The sequence below is a fragment of the Lipotes vexillifer genome, unplaced genomic scaffold, assembly GCF_000442215.2.
Source record: "Lipotes vexillifer unplaced genomic scaffold, Lipotes_vexillifer_v1.1 scaffold491, whole genome shotgun sequence".
Taxonomy (NCBI): Eukaryota; Metazoa; Chordata; class Mammalia; order Artiodactyla; family Lipotidae; genus Lipotes; species Lipotes vexillifer.
Genome location: NW_006770548.1, coordinates 1679282 through 1695557, shown reverse-complemented (window position 1 = coordinate 1695557; position 16276 = coordinate 1679282). Strand labels below are relative to the sequence as shown.

The 16276-nt window shown below is 53.5% G+C and overlaps 1 protein-coding gene across 1 annotated transcript in view; it reads right to left on the bottom strand.

The window, feature by feature from the left end:
- The window catches only part of BSN (bassoon presynaptic cytomatrix protein), a 90280-nt gene that overhangs the window by 26965 nt on the left and 47039 nt on the right, over positions 1 to 16276 (bottom strand). The window contains exon 3 of the mRNA XM_007446210.1: positions 10735 to 11143. Within this exon, the coding sequence (XP_007446272.1) occupies positions 10735 to 11143 (409 nt within the window). The remainder of the gene's footprint in view (positions 1 to 10734; positions 11144 to 16276) is intronic.

Genomic DNA, 16276 nt, shown 5'->3' with positions numbered 1-16276 from the left:
TGATGCCGCAGCACTGGGGAGTGAAGCCATCCCCCAAGCCGGGAACTGTTAACTCATCTAGATGCTTTGAAGACCCAAGGCAGTTTTGTCTACCTTTGGACAAAGAAAGCTACAGAGGAAACAATCTGTGTCCCTGGGACTCAGCCCAAAGACTCCTTTAGAAAAGTCATTTTTGGTGAGGGTGATGGGGGTTCACTCCCATCAAAAGCCGGAGCTCCCAGGGGCAAGCTGTTTTGGCTCACCCTCAGAGGGACCCTGGGAGATGATTACCCTCTTGAGTGGAGGCCTAGGTCCTGGCCCAGGACGGCAGCCACAAACTCAGTTCCTGTGGTGGGTGCGCAGCCCATACTGGAGGTCCCATCTCTGCAGCATGCCCTGAGGTGGGACTTCCCGAGAAGAGGAACCTGAGAGGTAAGGCTCTTTCTCCTGGGACTTCAAGGTGACCCTCCTTTGGGTTCTGGACAGGGTTGAACAAGGGCCTGTGCTAAAACTCCTGCACTCACCACCAGAACCTTCCCTTACCCAGCCCCCATCACCCAGGCTGTCACAGGCATCTCACCTAAAATAGAACCTCTCCAAGAAACAGCTAAAACGCCCCTCAGTGACTCATATCCCAGATGGGCGTAGCTATTTCTATCCAGCCTCTTCCAGACGGCAGGAGCCTTGACCGTGCCCTCCCCCAACCCCTCCCAGGCTCAGGCCCAGGCAGATAGGGCCAGCACACAAGGCCACCCAAGGAGAAAGCTGGCTGAGGGATCTCTCTGAACCCAGCAAGACTTCCCTCTCTGCCTCCCCCATGGAACTTCAGAAGCTTGCTGGGAGGGGCTCATCCTCAGCCTCTTCCTCCCTCCTCCAAGGTCCTTACCCTGTGTTACGGGGATGGAGGCTGTCCACTGGGTAGGGAGGGAGATGGCTGTGCACCACCAGCCCACCTGCCCACCTAGGCTGGGTATACATGAGCAGGCCTGGGGCAGCTCCCCTGGCTCTGGAACCAACAACAGCGAGAGTCTTCCTCAGCTGGACACAGTGTCTGTGGCTCCTGGGTACCCTCCTAGCTGGCTGCCCACCAGAATCAGAGGGCATGGCCTTCTACCAGTGTGACAAGAAACCTCTCTTAGTCTTTTTATCAAATATCTCCATAAGCGCTTGGCCCATGGCCAGGAGATGGGCAGGTCACAGACTTCATGTCCCAAGATCCAAAGATGGAGCTAAGGGGACTTCCCAGGGCTACTCTGAGGTAGATGGTTCTGCCTGACATCAGCTTTGGTCAAGCTGATCCTTCTTGCTAGCAAGGGGACCCACTGTGCCGTCTCAGAGGCATAGATGCCCCTGTACCCAGCCCAGTGGGGGTCTGAGCAGCAGTGGGGATGGGAAGGCTCAGTGTGGTGTGCAGCCAAGAGCTGGTCCGCAGGTGCGGGAAGGAGAAGCTACAGGAACATGGTTTCCCATAGGGAGCCAGTGCCTGCTCTGCCAGGAGCCGGCCAGAGATCCAAAAAAGCAGGCCTTGTGGGTTCCTGGCTCTGAAGGGACTTTCTCCCCGAGAAGAGCCTTTCTCAGCTGCTCCCTTACTTGCACTGGTCAATCACAGAAGGGCAGTAAGGCAGTGCAGCCCACCAAGAATCCAGAGGGGGCTCTGTGAACCACACATCTGTGTGGCCTCTCCCTGCGGCTCCCTCCACTGGGCTCTGGGGCAGGAAGGGGAGTGGGGAAACTTTTGGGGAGGGGTTTCTACATCTTTCCCACAGGGGCACTGGTGGCACTGCACCTGCCACCCTGCATCTCAGCCCCAAAGGGTGGGATCCAGCCTTGCATGTCATATTTGGCCCCAAAGGATGCTGCCCAGGGAACTTGCTTCTGCTCCTGGGTGGGGCCTGCCGCACTGTCACCTCCATGGCTACCAGGAAGCTCTGAGGGCCCCCAACAGTAACAGGTTCTCTTTCCACCATCCCCTCCCACGTCCCCACCAGCAAGGAAGGAGGGTGGCAGACGTCACTTAGCCTGCCTTCCTGCAGAGAGCAGCGGCTTGCCTCTGAGCCCAGCCCCGCCTGGGAGAGCAGGCATGCAGGGTGTCAGATCACCGCACTGACATCATGCCTGATGCTGCATTCATTCTTTTTTCCATTTTGGTACAAGTTGAAACATCACAGGAGCAGCTTATAAATGAGCCTTCCCTGCTGGTGTCAAGTCTAGAGATTCCTGGGAGGGCCCCACCGGCCAGTGTGACCTCATGCTCTTCTGGGCTGTGAGTCACTCGCCAGGCCTCGACAGGAGGAGGCACATAGCCCACTGTGTGCTGGGAAGAAGGGTGGGCCTGTGCCCTCGCACTGCCCCTAGCACTGGACACATCACCTGCCTCATCCAGCATCTAGCTGCCCCAAGTCTGCCACCAATCTGCTTTGCCTGTCAACTGGTTGACCTCAGGTTTAGGGGCGGGTACCACAGGGTCCCATAGAGCAGGGCACATTGATCCAGAGCTGGATCAGCCAGGCCTGGCCCACTGCGGAGGCCTGTGCCAATCTCATCAGGTCAGGACCCTGAGGGGGACCCTGGGAATCTGCCCAGCATCTGAGGCCAGGATTTGGGTCGTGGAGGCTGAACCCAATTGCTGCTTGGGGCTGGAAGGCCTCACTAGCCTGGAGCTCCATGAAAGGGAGAGAATCCATCCCCTTGCTGATCCTCCTCCACCTCCTGATATCCCTCAACTCCCCCCGGATCCTACCCCAGACGGCCTCCCCTCCCTCCCAGGCCTGTCCACTGTGTCCTATAAAATCTCCGGTCCAGGACTGAGCCAACTCCTCTACACCCCATCCCCATACCCCTCTTGGACCCCAGACAATCTCTCTAGGAGAGGCTGCACTCCCTGGATTTCAGAATGTGCCAATGCCTCACCTTCTCTTTAAACTCCCTAGGGCCCTCGGAGCTCAGCCTTTGGCTTCCCCACCCTGTTCCCCTCCTGGCTCCTGCTGCCTTCCAGGCCCCCTCATCATGCCTCTAGTCTCAGAAGTCCTTGGCCCTGGCCTCCCACGCTTCCACTGCACTGACTCCCACAGTCACTGCAGATGGCAGCCACCCGCTAACCCACCTGACACCTCTATCCCTCAGCCTCACCCTCAAGCTTACCCTCGCCCAAAACTGTCTCTCCTCCCAAACTACCCCTGTGCCTGTCCTCCTCCAGCCTCCAGGTCATCTCCTAGGCCTCCCCACTGCAGTGGGCCTGGGGCCTTGTGGAGACCTCCCCCACCGAGCCTCTGCTTTCTGTTCATCCACGGGCCCTCTGCTTTCACATCCCTTCCTACCCAGCTAGATCTATGGTCTGCCGATCCTGTCACACTCTGCTCAATGTCTGTGCTCTCTTGACCTGTGTCTGCTACAGAATTAGATCCAACTGCATACCTTTTTCTCCGAGCCTACACCTGAACAGCTGAATGGGTACCAGACAAAGGGGCTCCACTGTAAATTAACTCATGTCCTAGCTTCTCCCGGGCCCCCCAGCTGCCTGGTTAACTCACTCCATCTCTCCAGTTAGCTCTTCTCCACAAAGGCTGGTTCAATTTCTCCATCCCCATCCCTGCCTGTCATCTTCCCCTACCTTCTGGATCAAATGATGGCCCTGCTTCCAGTGTCTCAAAAAGGAGCCACATAATAGGATGCCTCCTCCACACTCAGGATCTAGACCTGCCTTTTCGGGGGCCCCACTCTTTCAATCATGCCCCATCTCCCACATGCCTAGGCATGGCTTTCCTCTCGGAGCTCAGACAGCACCACTGTCTCCTGCTTTTCAGAAACCCTCTCCTGCCTGCACACCTTCCCTAGTTACTGTCCAGGCTCTCTCCTCTCCTCAGCCAAGCTTCTCGAGAGTTGACCACATGGATGAAGCTCAAAAAACACTGTGCTGAGAAAGGACTTACACAAAAGAGTGCATTCTGTATGATTCCATTTATATGAAGTTCTGGAATAGGCAAAACTCATCTACGGTAGATAAAAAATCAGAGCAGCAGTTGTTCCTGGAGGAGGGATGAGGATGGACAGGGATGGGGCCTGAAGGGACTTTCTGTGGTGACAGGGATGTTGTCTGTCTTGACTGGAGGGCTTTGGGTGACACAGATGCATGCTTTTGTCAAAGCTCACTGAATGGTACATTTAAGCTTTGTAATTTCATTCTATATAAATTTTACCTTAAAAAAAAAAACCCTTAAATACTGATCTCTAACTAATGAGAGGCTTACTGAAGTGTTTAGTGGGAAGTATACTGATGTCAGTATATGGCTGTGAATCTCCAAGGTCTCCAGTCCTGACCTGCCTGCACGCCAGGGTCTTAGATTTGTCACCCTATTGCACTCCACTTGGGTGCTCACAGACAACTCCAACTTGACACGACCCAAACAGAAGAATTCTCCATCTCCATCTCCTACCCCCATGTCCACTACATTTCCATAACCTGTCTGTTTAGCCTCCAAAATACACCAGGAATCTGTCACGGTTCCCCTCCCCTCCACTCCATGACCATCTCTACCCCAGCCCCAGCCTGCCTCTATAGGCTATTCTCCACACAGCGGCCAGAGTGTGGGGTGTGTGTGTCTGTGTGCTATTGTTGTATACATATACATCTATGAAGGGGAGTAAAACAAACATAACATAAAATGTGCCATTTTAGTCATTTTTAAGTGTAGATTCAGTGGCATTAATTACATATATGATGTTGTGCAACCATCACCATTATCTATTTCCAAAAAGATGTTTTTAAATGCATACCTTACCTTCCCACTGCCATCATCCAAAACCCTTGACATCACATCTGGAGCCCCCAGCAGGACCTGCCTGTCCTCTGGACCTGGCTTGCTCCCCGGCCCTCACATGGCCCCTCAGGCCTCCCCTGCCTCCACCTGTCTCTGGTCCAGCATCAGTCTAACATATGCAGTCTAACCTCCCCTCCTTGCAGAAGTCCCCAAGAGTCTTGTCACAGCATCAGAGCAAGTCCCACCAGCCCTCCTCCTGGTCCTCCACAACCCTGACCCCCAGGTGTGGCTGTGTGTTTGCGGGCGTGGCTACTGGTGAACGAGCTGCCTCTCCCTCTGGCCCAGAGGCTCCCCAAGGCTGAGTAACACATCTGAGGCAGCTCTGCCTGAATCTCCAGTGTTGAGGACAGTTCCTGGCTTATATATGGACTCAAAAAGCATTTGTGGAGGGAAGAAAGGATGAGAGGAAGGGAGAGGGCCACCCTCTGACTGAGTAGATACAAGCGGGCCTGCTCAGGCCAAAGTTTGAGCTAACAGACAGTAGAAAAGGCAGAACCAACAGGTGACCAGCCAGCAACTGGCTACTTTATGGAGCTTTCCTCCTCTGCCTCTTCCTGCCTCTGGACCCCCTGCCTCTCCCCTTCTTGTCCCTTCTCCCTGCTTCTACTTTATTTCTCTCTTTCTACCCTTTTCACTCCATTCTTTTGCATGCTTTTTTCTTTTGCCCTCACATACAAAATCAGGTGTTTTAGGAATAAAATTTCGTATTTTCTGTTCTGATTTAATTTTACATTCATTCTTAGATAACTTTACAGCCCCCTTCCATAGCTAAAAGTTAAGTGCCAGGCCTGAAGGCCACAGCTATAAAAAACTCCCACTCCTGAACAGCCACCTCTTCTGCCTGCCCCCAGTGGCTCTGGCCTCCACCCCGTAGTGGCCCAAGCAAGGTGGCCAAGGGGCCTAGTTCCTGGGAGCAGGGACTGACAGCACGGCTGGCTGCCCAGGGCTGGCTGAATCTTGGGGGGCATTTCCCTACTGACTCAAGAGATTGTTTGGGTCAAAGTGGCTACTGCCAGGCAAACCACCCAAGGACTAGACGTACAGAGGGGAGAAAGGCCTCCCAAAGGGCCCACCACCTGGAGATCCATTTCCTCTTTGTTTGGAGGTGGAGAGGGGAAGGCTGGGCCCAGGAAGGAGGAGGACACCTCTGCCTCTCCTCAGCTCACCGCTGATCCATGTCCTTCTAACACCTGCTCCTCTTTCCTCAGTGGCCCAGGAAGCAGTGTGGCCAGGAGGGAGCAGAGGGAAGGGGGCAAGGCTAGTGGCTGCAGCAGAGGGATCTGTGCTGCACTCACAGCACCACCCCCGAGCCAGATGGTGGCCCAGCCCTCGCCGGAAAAGAGTGGGATGCAGGCAGGAGAGGAAGAGGCTTATGGCCACTGCGTCTCTCCCTCCCTTCTCCACACCACCCACCCGGGTAAGTGCCTAAGCCCAAGGCTTGCCAATGGGGTGGGAATGGGGGAGGGCACAGTAGCTTGGTCTTGGCTTCATCTCAGCAAAGTCTAGACCTTGGAACGGGCAAAGAAAGACCATGATCACTCTTCTGTAGTTTTCTTAGAGGGGCTTATAAGCAATTCTGACTAGAGCAAGGGAGGTTGAAGGCACATGGGCTGCCTGGACCTGGAAGGCTGGGGATAAGGTGGCAGCTCTGCTGCTACCCACAGGGGTAGAGGGTGGGCCTCCCACATGCAGGCTACAGCCTCACTTTAGGTGCTGCTCTGAGAGGATTCTGCTGATCCGACCGGGAAGCACAGGCGTGCAGTCAGTCCTGCCTCTGCACAGCACTCATTCCCGTGATGCTGTTGCTAGCGTGAGGACAGACTCCACCGAAGGAGTTTCAGGCCAGGATGTGCTGCTGGGGCTGCTCTGAGCAGGGCAAGGAGGGCCCTGAGGGGGCTGACAGAGACAGGTCATGCCTGCCCCCAGCCACGGCTTATCCTCTCCAGGAGCTCACTCCCACCCCGCTGTCCACCCCGACCTTACCTTCCCCCTCCACCCAGCTGGCTCATGGCCACACCCGTTTCCTTCCCATAGCTATCAGAACAGGTGGCTCTGTCCCAGAGGAGAAAGGGGTGGCAGGCGTGAATGCTGAGTTACCGAAGAGCAGACAGGTGGCCTAATGTGGCAGGGAGCAGGCTTGGGGCATCAGCAAAGCCACTGAGGCTGGTCCCTGGATCCTGCTTCTCCTTAAACATTCGGGAGGTTTAAGGTACTTGTGTAAGAACCCACATCCAGGGAGAGAAGAGAACAGTCTTCCTGTCTTTTCCCCATCACTGGGCAGTGACTTGGCTTAAATGCTAACACCTCTGGCTTCCTGGTCAGTGTGTCCTCACAGGGAGGGTCTTTTGTGCGTGGTGAGAAATGTTCTGACCCCACAAGGAAACCCCCAGTCTTTTGCCATGCTTTCAAACAGGTTAAATTATTTACCTGCCCTAAGCAACCAGGGCTGGAGATCTCCAGGAAAAAACAGCCTCCACCACAAAGAGTGGCCAGGATAGCCCTGCTTGCTACGAACCATCCTCAGCCCAAGCAAAAATGGACTATGAATAAGGAGAATGGGGATGGGAATCCTTGGGGTAAAACTGGAGACCTAGCTACTGGTTCTGGGTCCCCAGCTCCCTTGCTCCAGAATGAATCAGAATAAACAAAGACTTGGTCTCCTTATCTGTAAACAGAGGGTGCTCTGAGCTGCTCCCTGACTTCCATGAAGTCTTAATGTGCTCCAGGCACCCAGACCCCCAGCAAAGTGCATGGGCAGGCATCTTCCTCTCAAGGCATCACAGCCTTGAGAGCCAGCCAACCCAGGCATGGGCAGGACAGCAAGTGCCACATCTGTGTGAGTGTGGTACCCATCCAGCAGCCCCTGGGTCCACTGGCCAGAAAGCAGTGGTTCCAGATCTCAGACACTCTTCTGGCCACATGGGGCTGACCTGTATGTGATTCTCATCTCCAGACCTGGTGTGCTGTTTCCACAGGACCCAGCTAAAGTAATAAGACGCTGACAGATGCCATGAGACAGAAAAACCAAAACTCTGAGTTCCAGTGGCCATTGGCCCAGCAGTGCCAGTCTTTTCCCTCCTTTCTACTCCTTTGTCCTCACATAGCCATTCAACACAACAGTTCTATCACATTCCTAATCTGTGCTGCAACTTGAGTTACCAACCAGCCCCTGATTCTCTCCTTTTGACACACACGATAAAAGGTTCATTTTCCATGGTCTCATTTCCAAAGATCCAAGAGCAGATTCATTAGTGGTCTGAGAGGCATGAAACCCTCCAAGTCACTTGTGTGGTGGAAAGCTGAGGAACAATGCATCCTGCTCACATGCCCTGATGAGGCTTCGGTGACCTTCAAGGCAGGATGCAGGACCCAGGCTACCTCGGCATTACCACACTAGCAGTTTCAGGCACAAGTTCGCACCCCCAGACAGGACCCCAATTAAGCTGCCCAGTGGCCAGTGTCTGTAGTGCATCTGTGCTGGGACTGGCAGTCCCCCCACCCCTTTCCACTCTAGCTGGGCTACTCCTAGGAAGTGAGAAATCAAAAAAAGAAGTGAGTAATCAAAAAAGGAAGTGAGTGCTAGAGCTGAAATTCCTGGAAAAGGTCACTCTGCCTGAGCCCCTGCCACCTACACCAGCCTGACTTCAGAACCCACTCCTTGCGCTGCCCAGAACCTCAGGCCAGGCAGGAGCCCAGCCCAGGACACCACGGCAACCCCACAGACAGCCTTGTTGGCTGATGAACATCATGTTAGAAGGGCCAGAACAGATGTGGTTTGACCAAGGTGGATCTATCAGCAGGTATGTGGGCAAAACTTGCAAGTGTGCTTTCTCGTTATGTGGAAGCATGACCAGGGAAGTGAACCTGCTTTTAGTGAAGTGACAAAGGGCAACTCCTCTGACTCAAGAACTAGGATCTGCCAGCCCCTCAGGAAAATGGGCCGAGGGTTCTCTTCCTTGACAGGAACACCACTGAAAGCCAACCGTGAAGAAGAAAAGGTTCTGCTTGGAGACCATGGCAGAAAAGGGAATCCACCAGGCGAGAAGCTGGAGAATGGTCAGCACTTCCCAAACTGAATGCCATGGAACAGCAGCCCCTAATGTTCAGTGAAAGCAAGTCTGGGAAAGGCCACCAGCAACAGCCCTGTCTTGGAGCTCCTGCATGTATATGCCTTGAAGGACCTGGTCCAGAGGCCCGCTCTTCACCAAACACTGTGAATCTGCAGTAAGCTGGAGGCCCCTTTCCTCCTGGCCCTGAGCCCCTGCTTCCTCCCAGCACAATGAGGCAGATGGACCGAGTGCCGCCAAGGTCCTCCCACTCTGCTGTTTTTCCAGGCACAGCCAAAGGCTGGTTCCCCTCCCACCTCACCAAAGGTCCTAGGCTGGGGGAGTTTGTTGTGTGGGAAGGACTGAGATGCCCACCAGGAAACTGGTGCCACCGTGTGCGGCTCTCCCTTGATCTCCGCCTACCCCACCCAGAGTCGTTCGGGTCCTGGGGCTCTAGTGAGCGTCTCTGGAGGCTGAAACCTGGGAGGCAGGGCCAGCACAAGAGGCGGATCCCCACAACAGCCTCTCTCATCCCTGCTTGCCAAGCCTCCCTGCTCCTGTGAGGCTGGGTGCTTCTGGCTCCTCGCTAGCAGAAACACCCAGGTGAGCTTCCCTGGCCTTAACCACACTGTTCTAAATACTGAGGAGCAACACTTACCGAACTGATCAGTGCAGGGATGGGTTGTTTCTAACCACGGATATAATAATCACGAGTGTACACGCCTCCTCAGAAAGCCCCCACACTCCAGGAGCGACTGCAAATGCACTGAATCATCTCCCCACACCGGCAGCTCCTTCCTTGGAATCTCACACTTACCTCTCGCAAAGCACACGTCCCACACCCACAGCACCTCATATCACAAATAGACCCCGACCTGTGAACAATTATTCTCACTCATCCCCCCACCCATGTGGTCCAAACGGCTCCTGCTGCTGATAAGCCCAGCTGCGGGCATGCAGTCACCACTCTCCATCCGGCCCAAGGGCAGAGCCCTGGGGGTCTACCAGAGACTTCTGTGGGTTACCGCGGAGAAGAGAGAGGAAGCTGACAAACCCACTCACTTCAAAGGCATGGCCCCAGCCCAGCTAGTATATTGGGGCACCCAGCCTCCATGGCACCCAAGAGAGGCTCAGGGGCTTGGCTGAGCATCCCACAGCAATTCAAAGCATCCCAACACAGCAAGGGTGGGGCTGGGAACCCAGGGTCCTCTGGGGGAGAACGCAGGCCAATCTCATGGAAATGGCCTTGCAGTGGCCTCTTGATGAGTATAGGACACTGCCTCCATGTGGATGCTTGGCCCCCAGTCTGGGTCTCTACTTTACCCCAAGGTTGTTTCTTGGGATGGGTAGCTGCTCTGCCCCATCAGGCCCCAGCTTCCTGGAACAGAAGCCCAGGGGAGGCGGTTCCTGAAGCCCAGGTGGAAGGCAGTTTCCTGTCTCCCTTAACACCTTCCTCCCCTCACTGGCATCCCTCTCCAAGACCCACTGTCAGGGAGACAGGCTGGCCAACGGCCAGGGAGACTTGCCTCCCTTTGGGCCCTAGAGCTGCTCATGGCCGTCTCCAAATGAGCATCCACTGGGAAAAGTTGTCCGTAAGACTGTCGTTGACCCTCCCTAAGGTCATTTTTCCAGGTCAAACTTGGACCAGGTAAGAAAGCGTCTTCTACTCAGGACTGAGCCCAAGCTTTCAGTAGGTGCAGGAATCCCTCAGGACATCTGGGGCCAAGACTTTTTCTCTGCTACCACATCTGGGAGCCAGAATACAAGCCCTGGGAAGACACAGAAGCTGATGGCCAAGGGAAATGACCAGGAAAAGAGAGCTGGTGAAAAGGGGAACCGGGGAGGCCTGGGAAGGCAGGTGGGATGGAGGAAGCCGGCGCAGAGCTGATTACCTGGGTGAGATGAGGGTTGGGGTTGAACCCACACTGGTTGCAGACCTTGTTGTGACACTGGGTGCAGGTGTTGAAGTTTGGCTGGCTGGGGGTTGACGTGAGATCCGAGGTCTTACATATGGGACACAGCGTGCTGCTGGGAAGGGGGGCGATCTGGGGGACGGAGTAGGGTGATGTGGGGGTGCTGCCTCTGTCCGGTGACACAGAGGGGGACCGCCCTGATCTCTGTGTCCTGCTGTCTACCTGCAGCGTCCTGCGGGGGCCATCAGCCTCTTGGCCTGCTGGGACCTGTGCCCTTGTCTCCTGGGGGCTCTCACGGCTGGGAGCAGGAGCAGAAGGCTGCTTCGGGGTTGGGGAAGCTGCTCTCTGGCTACCCAGGGGCTCCTTGGGGTCCAGTCTCCTGGAAACGCTGAAATGACATTGAAAATGACGATGTTAGAGATATACCTTAGAGAAGTCCCCTGCAGAGGTCTCCACCAACCTAGGTGACTCTGCCAAGCCCCCTCGCCACCCTCGTCTGCTGCCCAGTGGCATCATCACAGCCCCCACTGGCCGAGTGCTGACTGACAAGTGTCCCCCGACTTGAACCGTCAGCACCAGGCCATGTGATCGGCTCATAAGTGCCCCCTCTTACATCCCACTAAAGTGCAGAGTCTGATTCAGTAGGTCTGGGGTGGAGTTTGCACTTTTAAGAATCTCTAAGGTACTCCAATAAAGCTGCTAAAAATAAAAAATAGAATCTCTAAGGTGATGCCTTTACTATAGTCTGCAGACTACACTTTGAAAACCAAGGCTCTAAACCTATACATTAGTAACACCTAGGCTGATTTTTAAATTTCTGACTCTCAGACTGCACCCCAGACAAATTACATCAAAATCTGTGGGGACAGGACCCTGGCATTACTATTCTTTTCCTCCCTAAGTGATTTCAACATGCAGCTAGCTTAGAGCTACTTCCCTGGCAGGTCTGTTACATTCTGGCTTGTCCACTTCAGAGGCCGACCCCGGGCAGTTGGAGGTGAGGGTGGGGAGGCACTCCAGTGCCCAGTTAATGCCATCTCCAGCAGGGACAATGGAGCCTTCCTTCTGGCAGTCTTCCAGCAGGTCTAATGCCAGACCAAGTCCATCAAGATGGGTGAAGTGTTACCTTTCTGCTAGTGTAAGGCAAGGTGGGACCGGAGTTCTAAGATCCACGTCTTGAGGAACCATTAAGGAGGGCTGGGGTCAATGTGCCTGACCCCAACCTCCATCCGACATGGCCCTGCTGCAGCAGAGCCAGCAGAGTTGAGTAGTTCAATGAGGTAGAAGGCAAACCATCAGGCTAAACTCAATGCCCTATGTTCCTTCTCATTTGACCCAATTTCAGTTCATTTCTGCCAGTTTTCCAATTTGAAAAAAGCCAAGCACAAAAAGCCAAAAGCAATGCTTCATATTGCTTCCCTGAAATTCGATACTTGCTTCAGTCTGTATTCATTTGGGTGGATACTGGCACCCAGGCGACAGGGCAGCCTGGCTGAGAGCCACTGCAGAGGCCCGGCCACAGCCGCCTGTGGAACATCCTGGCCTGGCCCCTTCAGCCCCAGTGTTCCTGGTCCTTGTAGGGTCTGACTAATAGGAGGGGATTCTAAGTTTGCCGCCTTTATATGAAGACCATCTGCTTGCCAAAAAAATTCAGGAGCCAACTGTAGGATGCCTTAGGACAAGCTATTTCAGAGGGGAGACGAGGAGCTTCCCTGGCGAGGCCCACTTCAAGACACTCTGCAGTCCTTCCCTTCCGAGGAACTGCTGGGGAAGAGACACACCCCTGGTCTAATAAAGACTCTTCCAGGAAAAAGAAACACTGTTGAATGTCCATCAGCCAACAACAGAATACACCCATCCATCCAGTCTCACAGACCTCCCACTTTCTTCTTCAGTGGGATAACGAGAGTCTGAGTCTAGCCCCTCTGAGCCACCTTTGCCACCAGCTGTGAGGCCCAGTGTGGTGGTGGCTGCAGCCATCTCTGGCCCACACTTGGAACCTGGGCTCTAGGGCCTTTCAGTAGACTAATTTCTAGGTATTGTAAAGAAATAATCCCACTTGGCTAAATTCATAATTTCATTTTTTACTTAAATTATTTGGGGCTAGAATTTAAAAGCAGCCCTTGAAAGCCAATCAGAAACGGGCTTCCCTGGTGGTCCAGTGGTTAAGACTCCACGCTCCCAATGCAGGGGGCCTGGATTCGATCCCTGATCAGGGAACTAGATCCCGCATGTAGCAACAAAGATCCTGTGTGCCGCAACTAAGACATGGCACAGCCAAATTTTTTTTAAAAAGCTAATCAGAAGCTATGAAGAGCCCTTTATAATATGCGAAGAGATTGTAGCCCCTTCTCAGGCTGTGCAAGGTCAGTGGTTTCTCCTGAGAAACTTAGCAATTTCTACTGTGTTTGTTTTGCGTAAGGTGTGACAGGCAATCTTCTGTGTACACAGTGACTTTTTAAATTCAGTGTTGCATCACAATGTAGTCTTTCTGGGGACATTTTACGTGACACTTAGGGATCCAAATTCAAGTTAACTTTCAACTCAGCTGTGGTGACAGTGAATAAACAAACAATGCCCACTGCACCCAGCAAAGTCTGCACTTGGAAGGGCAACGCTCCCTGCACAGAGGCCTGATGTGTGTTCACACATCATACGGGTGACTGTAGTTGACACCTGGCAATCACAATACACGCCCATGAGCCCTTCACTCTCCTGTCTCCTGGATAATTCCTCACACCTCTCCTTGATCTGCAAGCCGCCAGCATGACCCTCCCTCTCCTTGCTGTCACTGACAACTTGCTCACCATCTCTCAGGGAAAGCGGGAGCCACTGGAGGGGAATTTGTACATTTAAGGCCTCTCGGCATCTGTCCCACTGTGTTTGCCTGTCTCCTGTTCCCAAGGCCCACTTCTCACCTTCACAAATTCTCCCCTCTCCTTCATCATCCATGTTTACCTCTCTTTTTGGATGATTTCAATGGCCATACAAACATGTGTCTCCCATCTTGAAAAAGAAAAAAGAACTTTGGCCCACTTTCCCCCTCAGCTACTGCCTCATTTCTCTGCTGCTCTTTACAGCAACGCTGCTTGAAAGAGTGGTCTCCACTCACGGCCTCCAGCTCCTCTCCTCCCTTCCTCTCAACCAATACAGCCCGGCTTTTGCCCATCCTTCCACAGAAATCGCTCAGGTGACAGTCACCGGTGGCCTCCACATCATCAAATCTGACAGTCGCTTCTCAGTTCCTCCTCCCACCTGACCATCCCCTGACCAGCAGCGGATCTTGAAAGCGCTGAGCATTCCATCCTTCCTGAAATAAGCTCTCCACTGGCCTCCCAGAACACCACCCTCTCCTGGGCGACCTCCTCCCTCCTGGCCATACCTTTCCAAGCTCTCCTGCAGGTTCTTCCTCGGGTCCCAAACCAGGGACCCCACTTCCTACACTGCAGGGACTTAGCTTTTGCCCACACAAGCATTTCACAAATGTACACAAACCCCTGAGGCTCAAGACCCACCCAGACTCAAGGCTTTAACTCTCACTCCCCACTGATAACTACAAATGTGTGTCTGGCCCAGACCCCTCCCCTGAGCTCCTCCCTTGGCTCACTGCCAACTCCACATCTTCACTGAGGTGTCTTACAGGCACCTCAAACTTACTGTGTCCAAGCTGAGCCCCTGATCTTCCCACAAATGTGCCCCTCCTCAACTTCCCCTTGGAGTCTCTGACTCCCTTCTCTCAGCCCATGTCAATCATCAGTAAATCCTGTGGGCTTCAGCGTCTGGCCACTTCCTCTGCCTCCTCTCTCCACCTGTCAAGTCACTGTGCCTTCTTTTTTTTTTTGCACAAGCTGGGTTGCTCCCAATTGCCCCTCTATGTGGCAGTCTTCACCATGCGGCAGCTGGGATAATCCTTTACGTACATAAATCAAACCACTTCCCTTGTCTGCTTAAACCTTCCTTTCCCTCCCACAGGAAAAGCCAAAGGTTTTACAATGGTCCGTGAGGCCCCATGAGATTTGGGCCCTTTCCCTCCAGCCTCATCTCCTACTATCTCTCTCTCCCTGTGTCCACTTCCCTTACGCCAGGCCCACTCCTGTCTCTGGGCATTTACGTCTGCTGGCACTTGCGCTCTCTCGAGTCTTTGCTCTGGTGGCATCGTTTCGGAGACACTTTCCTGGACCACCCTATTTAAAATGCAGCTTCCATCCCTCCTGCCTCTTTGTTCTCCATGGCACTGAGCGCCTTCCGACTCATCATATACTATGTATGTTGCTTCTGTGCACCCTCTGTGGTCCCTGCATTAGCCTGCCAGTGCTATGCGGGCAGGGCCTCTGTGCTTTCTCCACAGCTGCACCCCCGAGCCTAGCACAGTGCCCGGCACGTACTGGATGCTCAATACATGTTTCCTGGATAGATGGACTGCAGTCACATCACGACTCAGAACATTAAAATGTGGCCCCAAAATGTGTTCGAGCTGAGGAGACATGGCATGTGACAGGTATGCACTCAGCCCTCCGCTGGATCTGACCTCACGCAGGACAGAATGACAGGAACAACACCCGGAGTCCTCTCTGGCCAGGGGCTGCACCCCCAGTCCCACCACATAGAACACTCCACTTGACCACGGTGATGGTGATACTAATCGGGCCCTCACCATGAGCACCACATGTGCCAAGCACCTGTCACATATTAACTCCTTTAAGCCTCACAGCAAATCCATACGGTAGGATCCAATTTGCCTATTTTATAGACAAGGAAACTGCCACACATAGAAGTTATGGAACTTGCAAAGCTATTATGACCTGTAAGTGGTGGCACTGGGATTCCAATATCAAGGCCACCAGTCCATTTCCCTAACCATGTCCCACACCACCTCTGGGGGAGCACAGTGAGGCTATGGAGGGGTGGGAAGCACTGCAATTTGGATTCTTTGGATTCTTTTTTCTTTCTTCTGAAGAGCTGTTTAAGTGGAAACTCCCTCAGAAGCGGCCTGACATTTTGCTTCTCACTGTAGCCAAGACCCCAGCACCATGCTGGGCACTGAGTGGACACTCAATAAGTGTAGATGCAAAGTAAACAGGAAGTCATATGGCAGTGCAGTGAGCTCACAGAGCAGGGCTGAGCTAGGGCAGTGATGTTACTTAGTTATGACCACTTCCCCTGGAGTTTGGCCAGCAACGCTGAGAGACACATAGAGAAAACCACATTCATTCACTCATTCATTCAAGCATTCAGCCATTAGCAAAGATTCACGGACCCCTGGAATGATAGTTCCAGGCCCTGTGATAGGTACTGATGGTAAGAATGGATTACGTCTCTTACAAAGGAAGGTGGGCCCGCAGGTGTTCGTTGTATTGCTATCCTTTACATCTTACACATATTTTATCAGTGTTCTTATATCCTCTATAAATACCTATTCAATATTTAACTAAAATAAATTTTTTAAAAAAGTGAATCAGGGCTTCCCTGGTGGCGCAGTGGTTGAGAGTCCGCCTGCCGATGCAGGGGACACGGGTTTGTG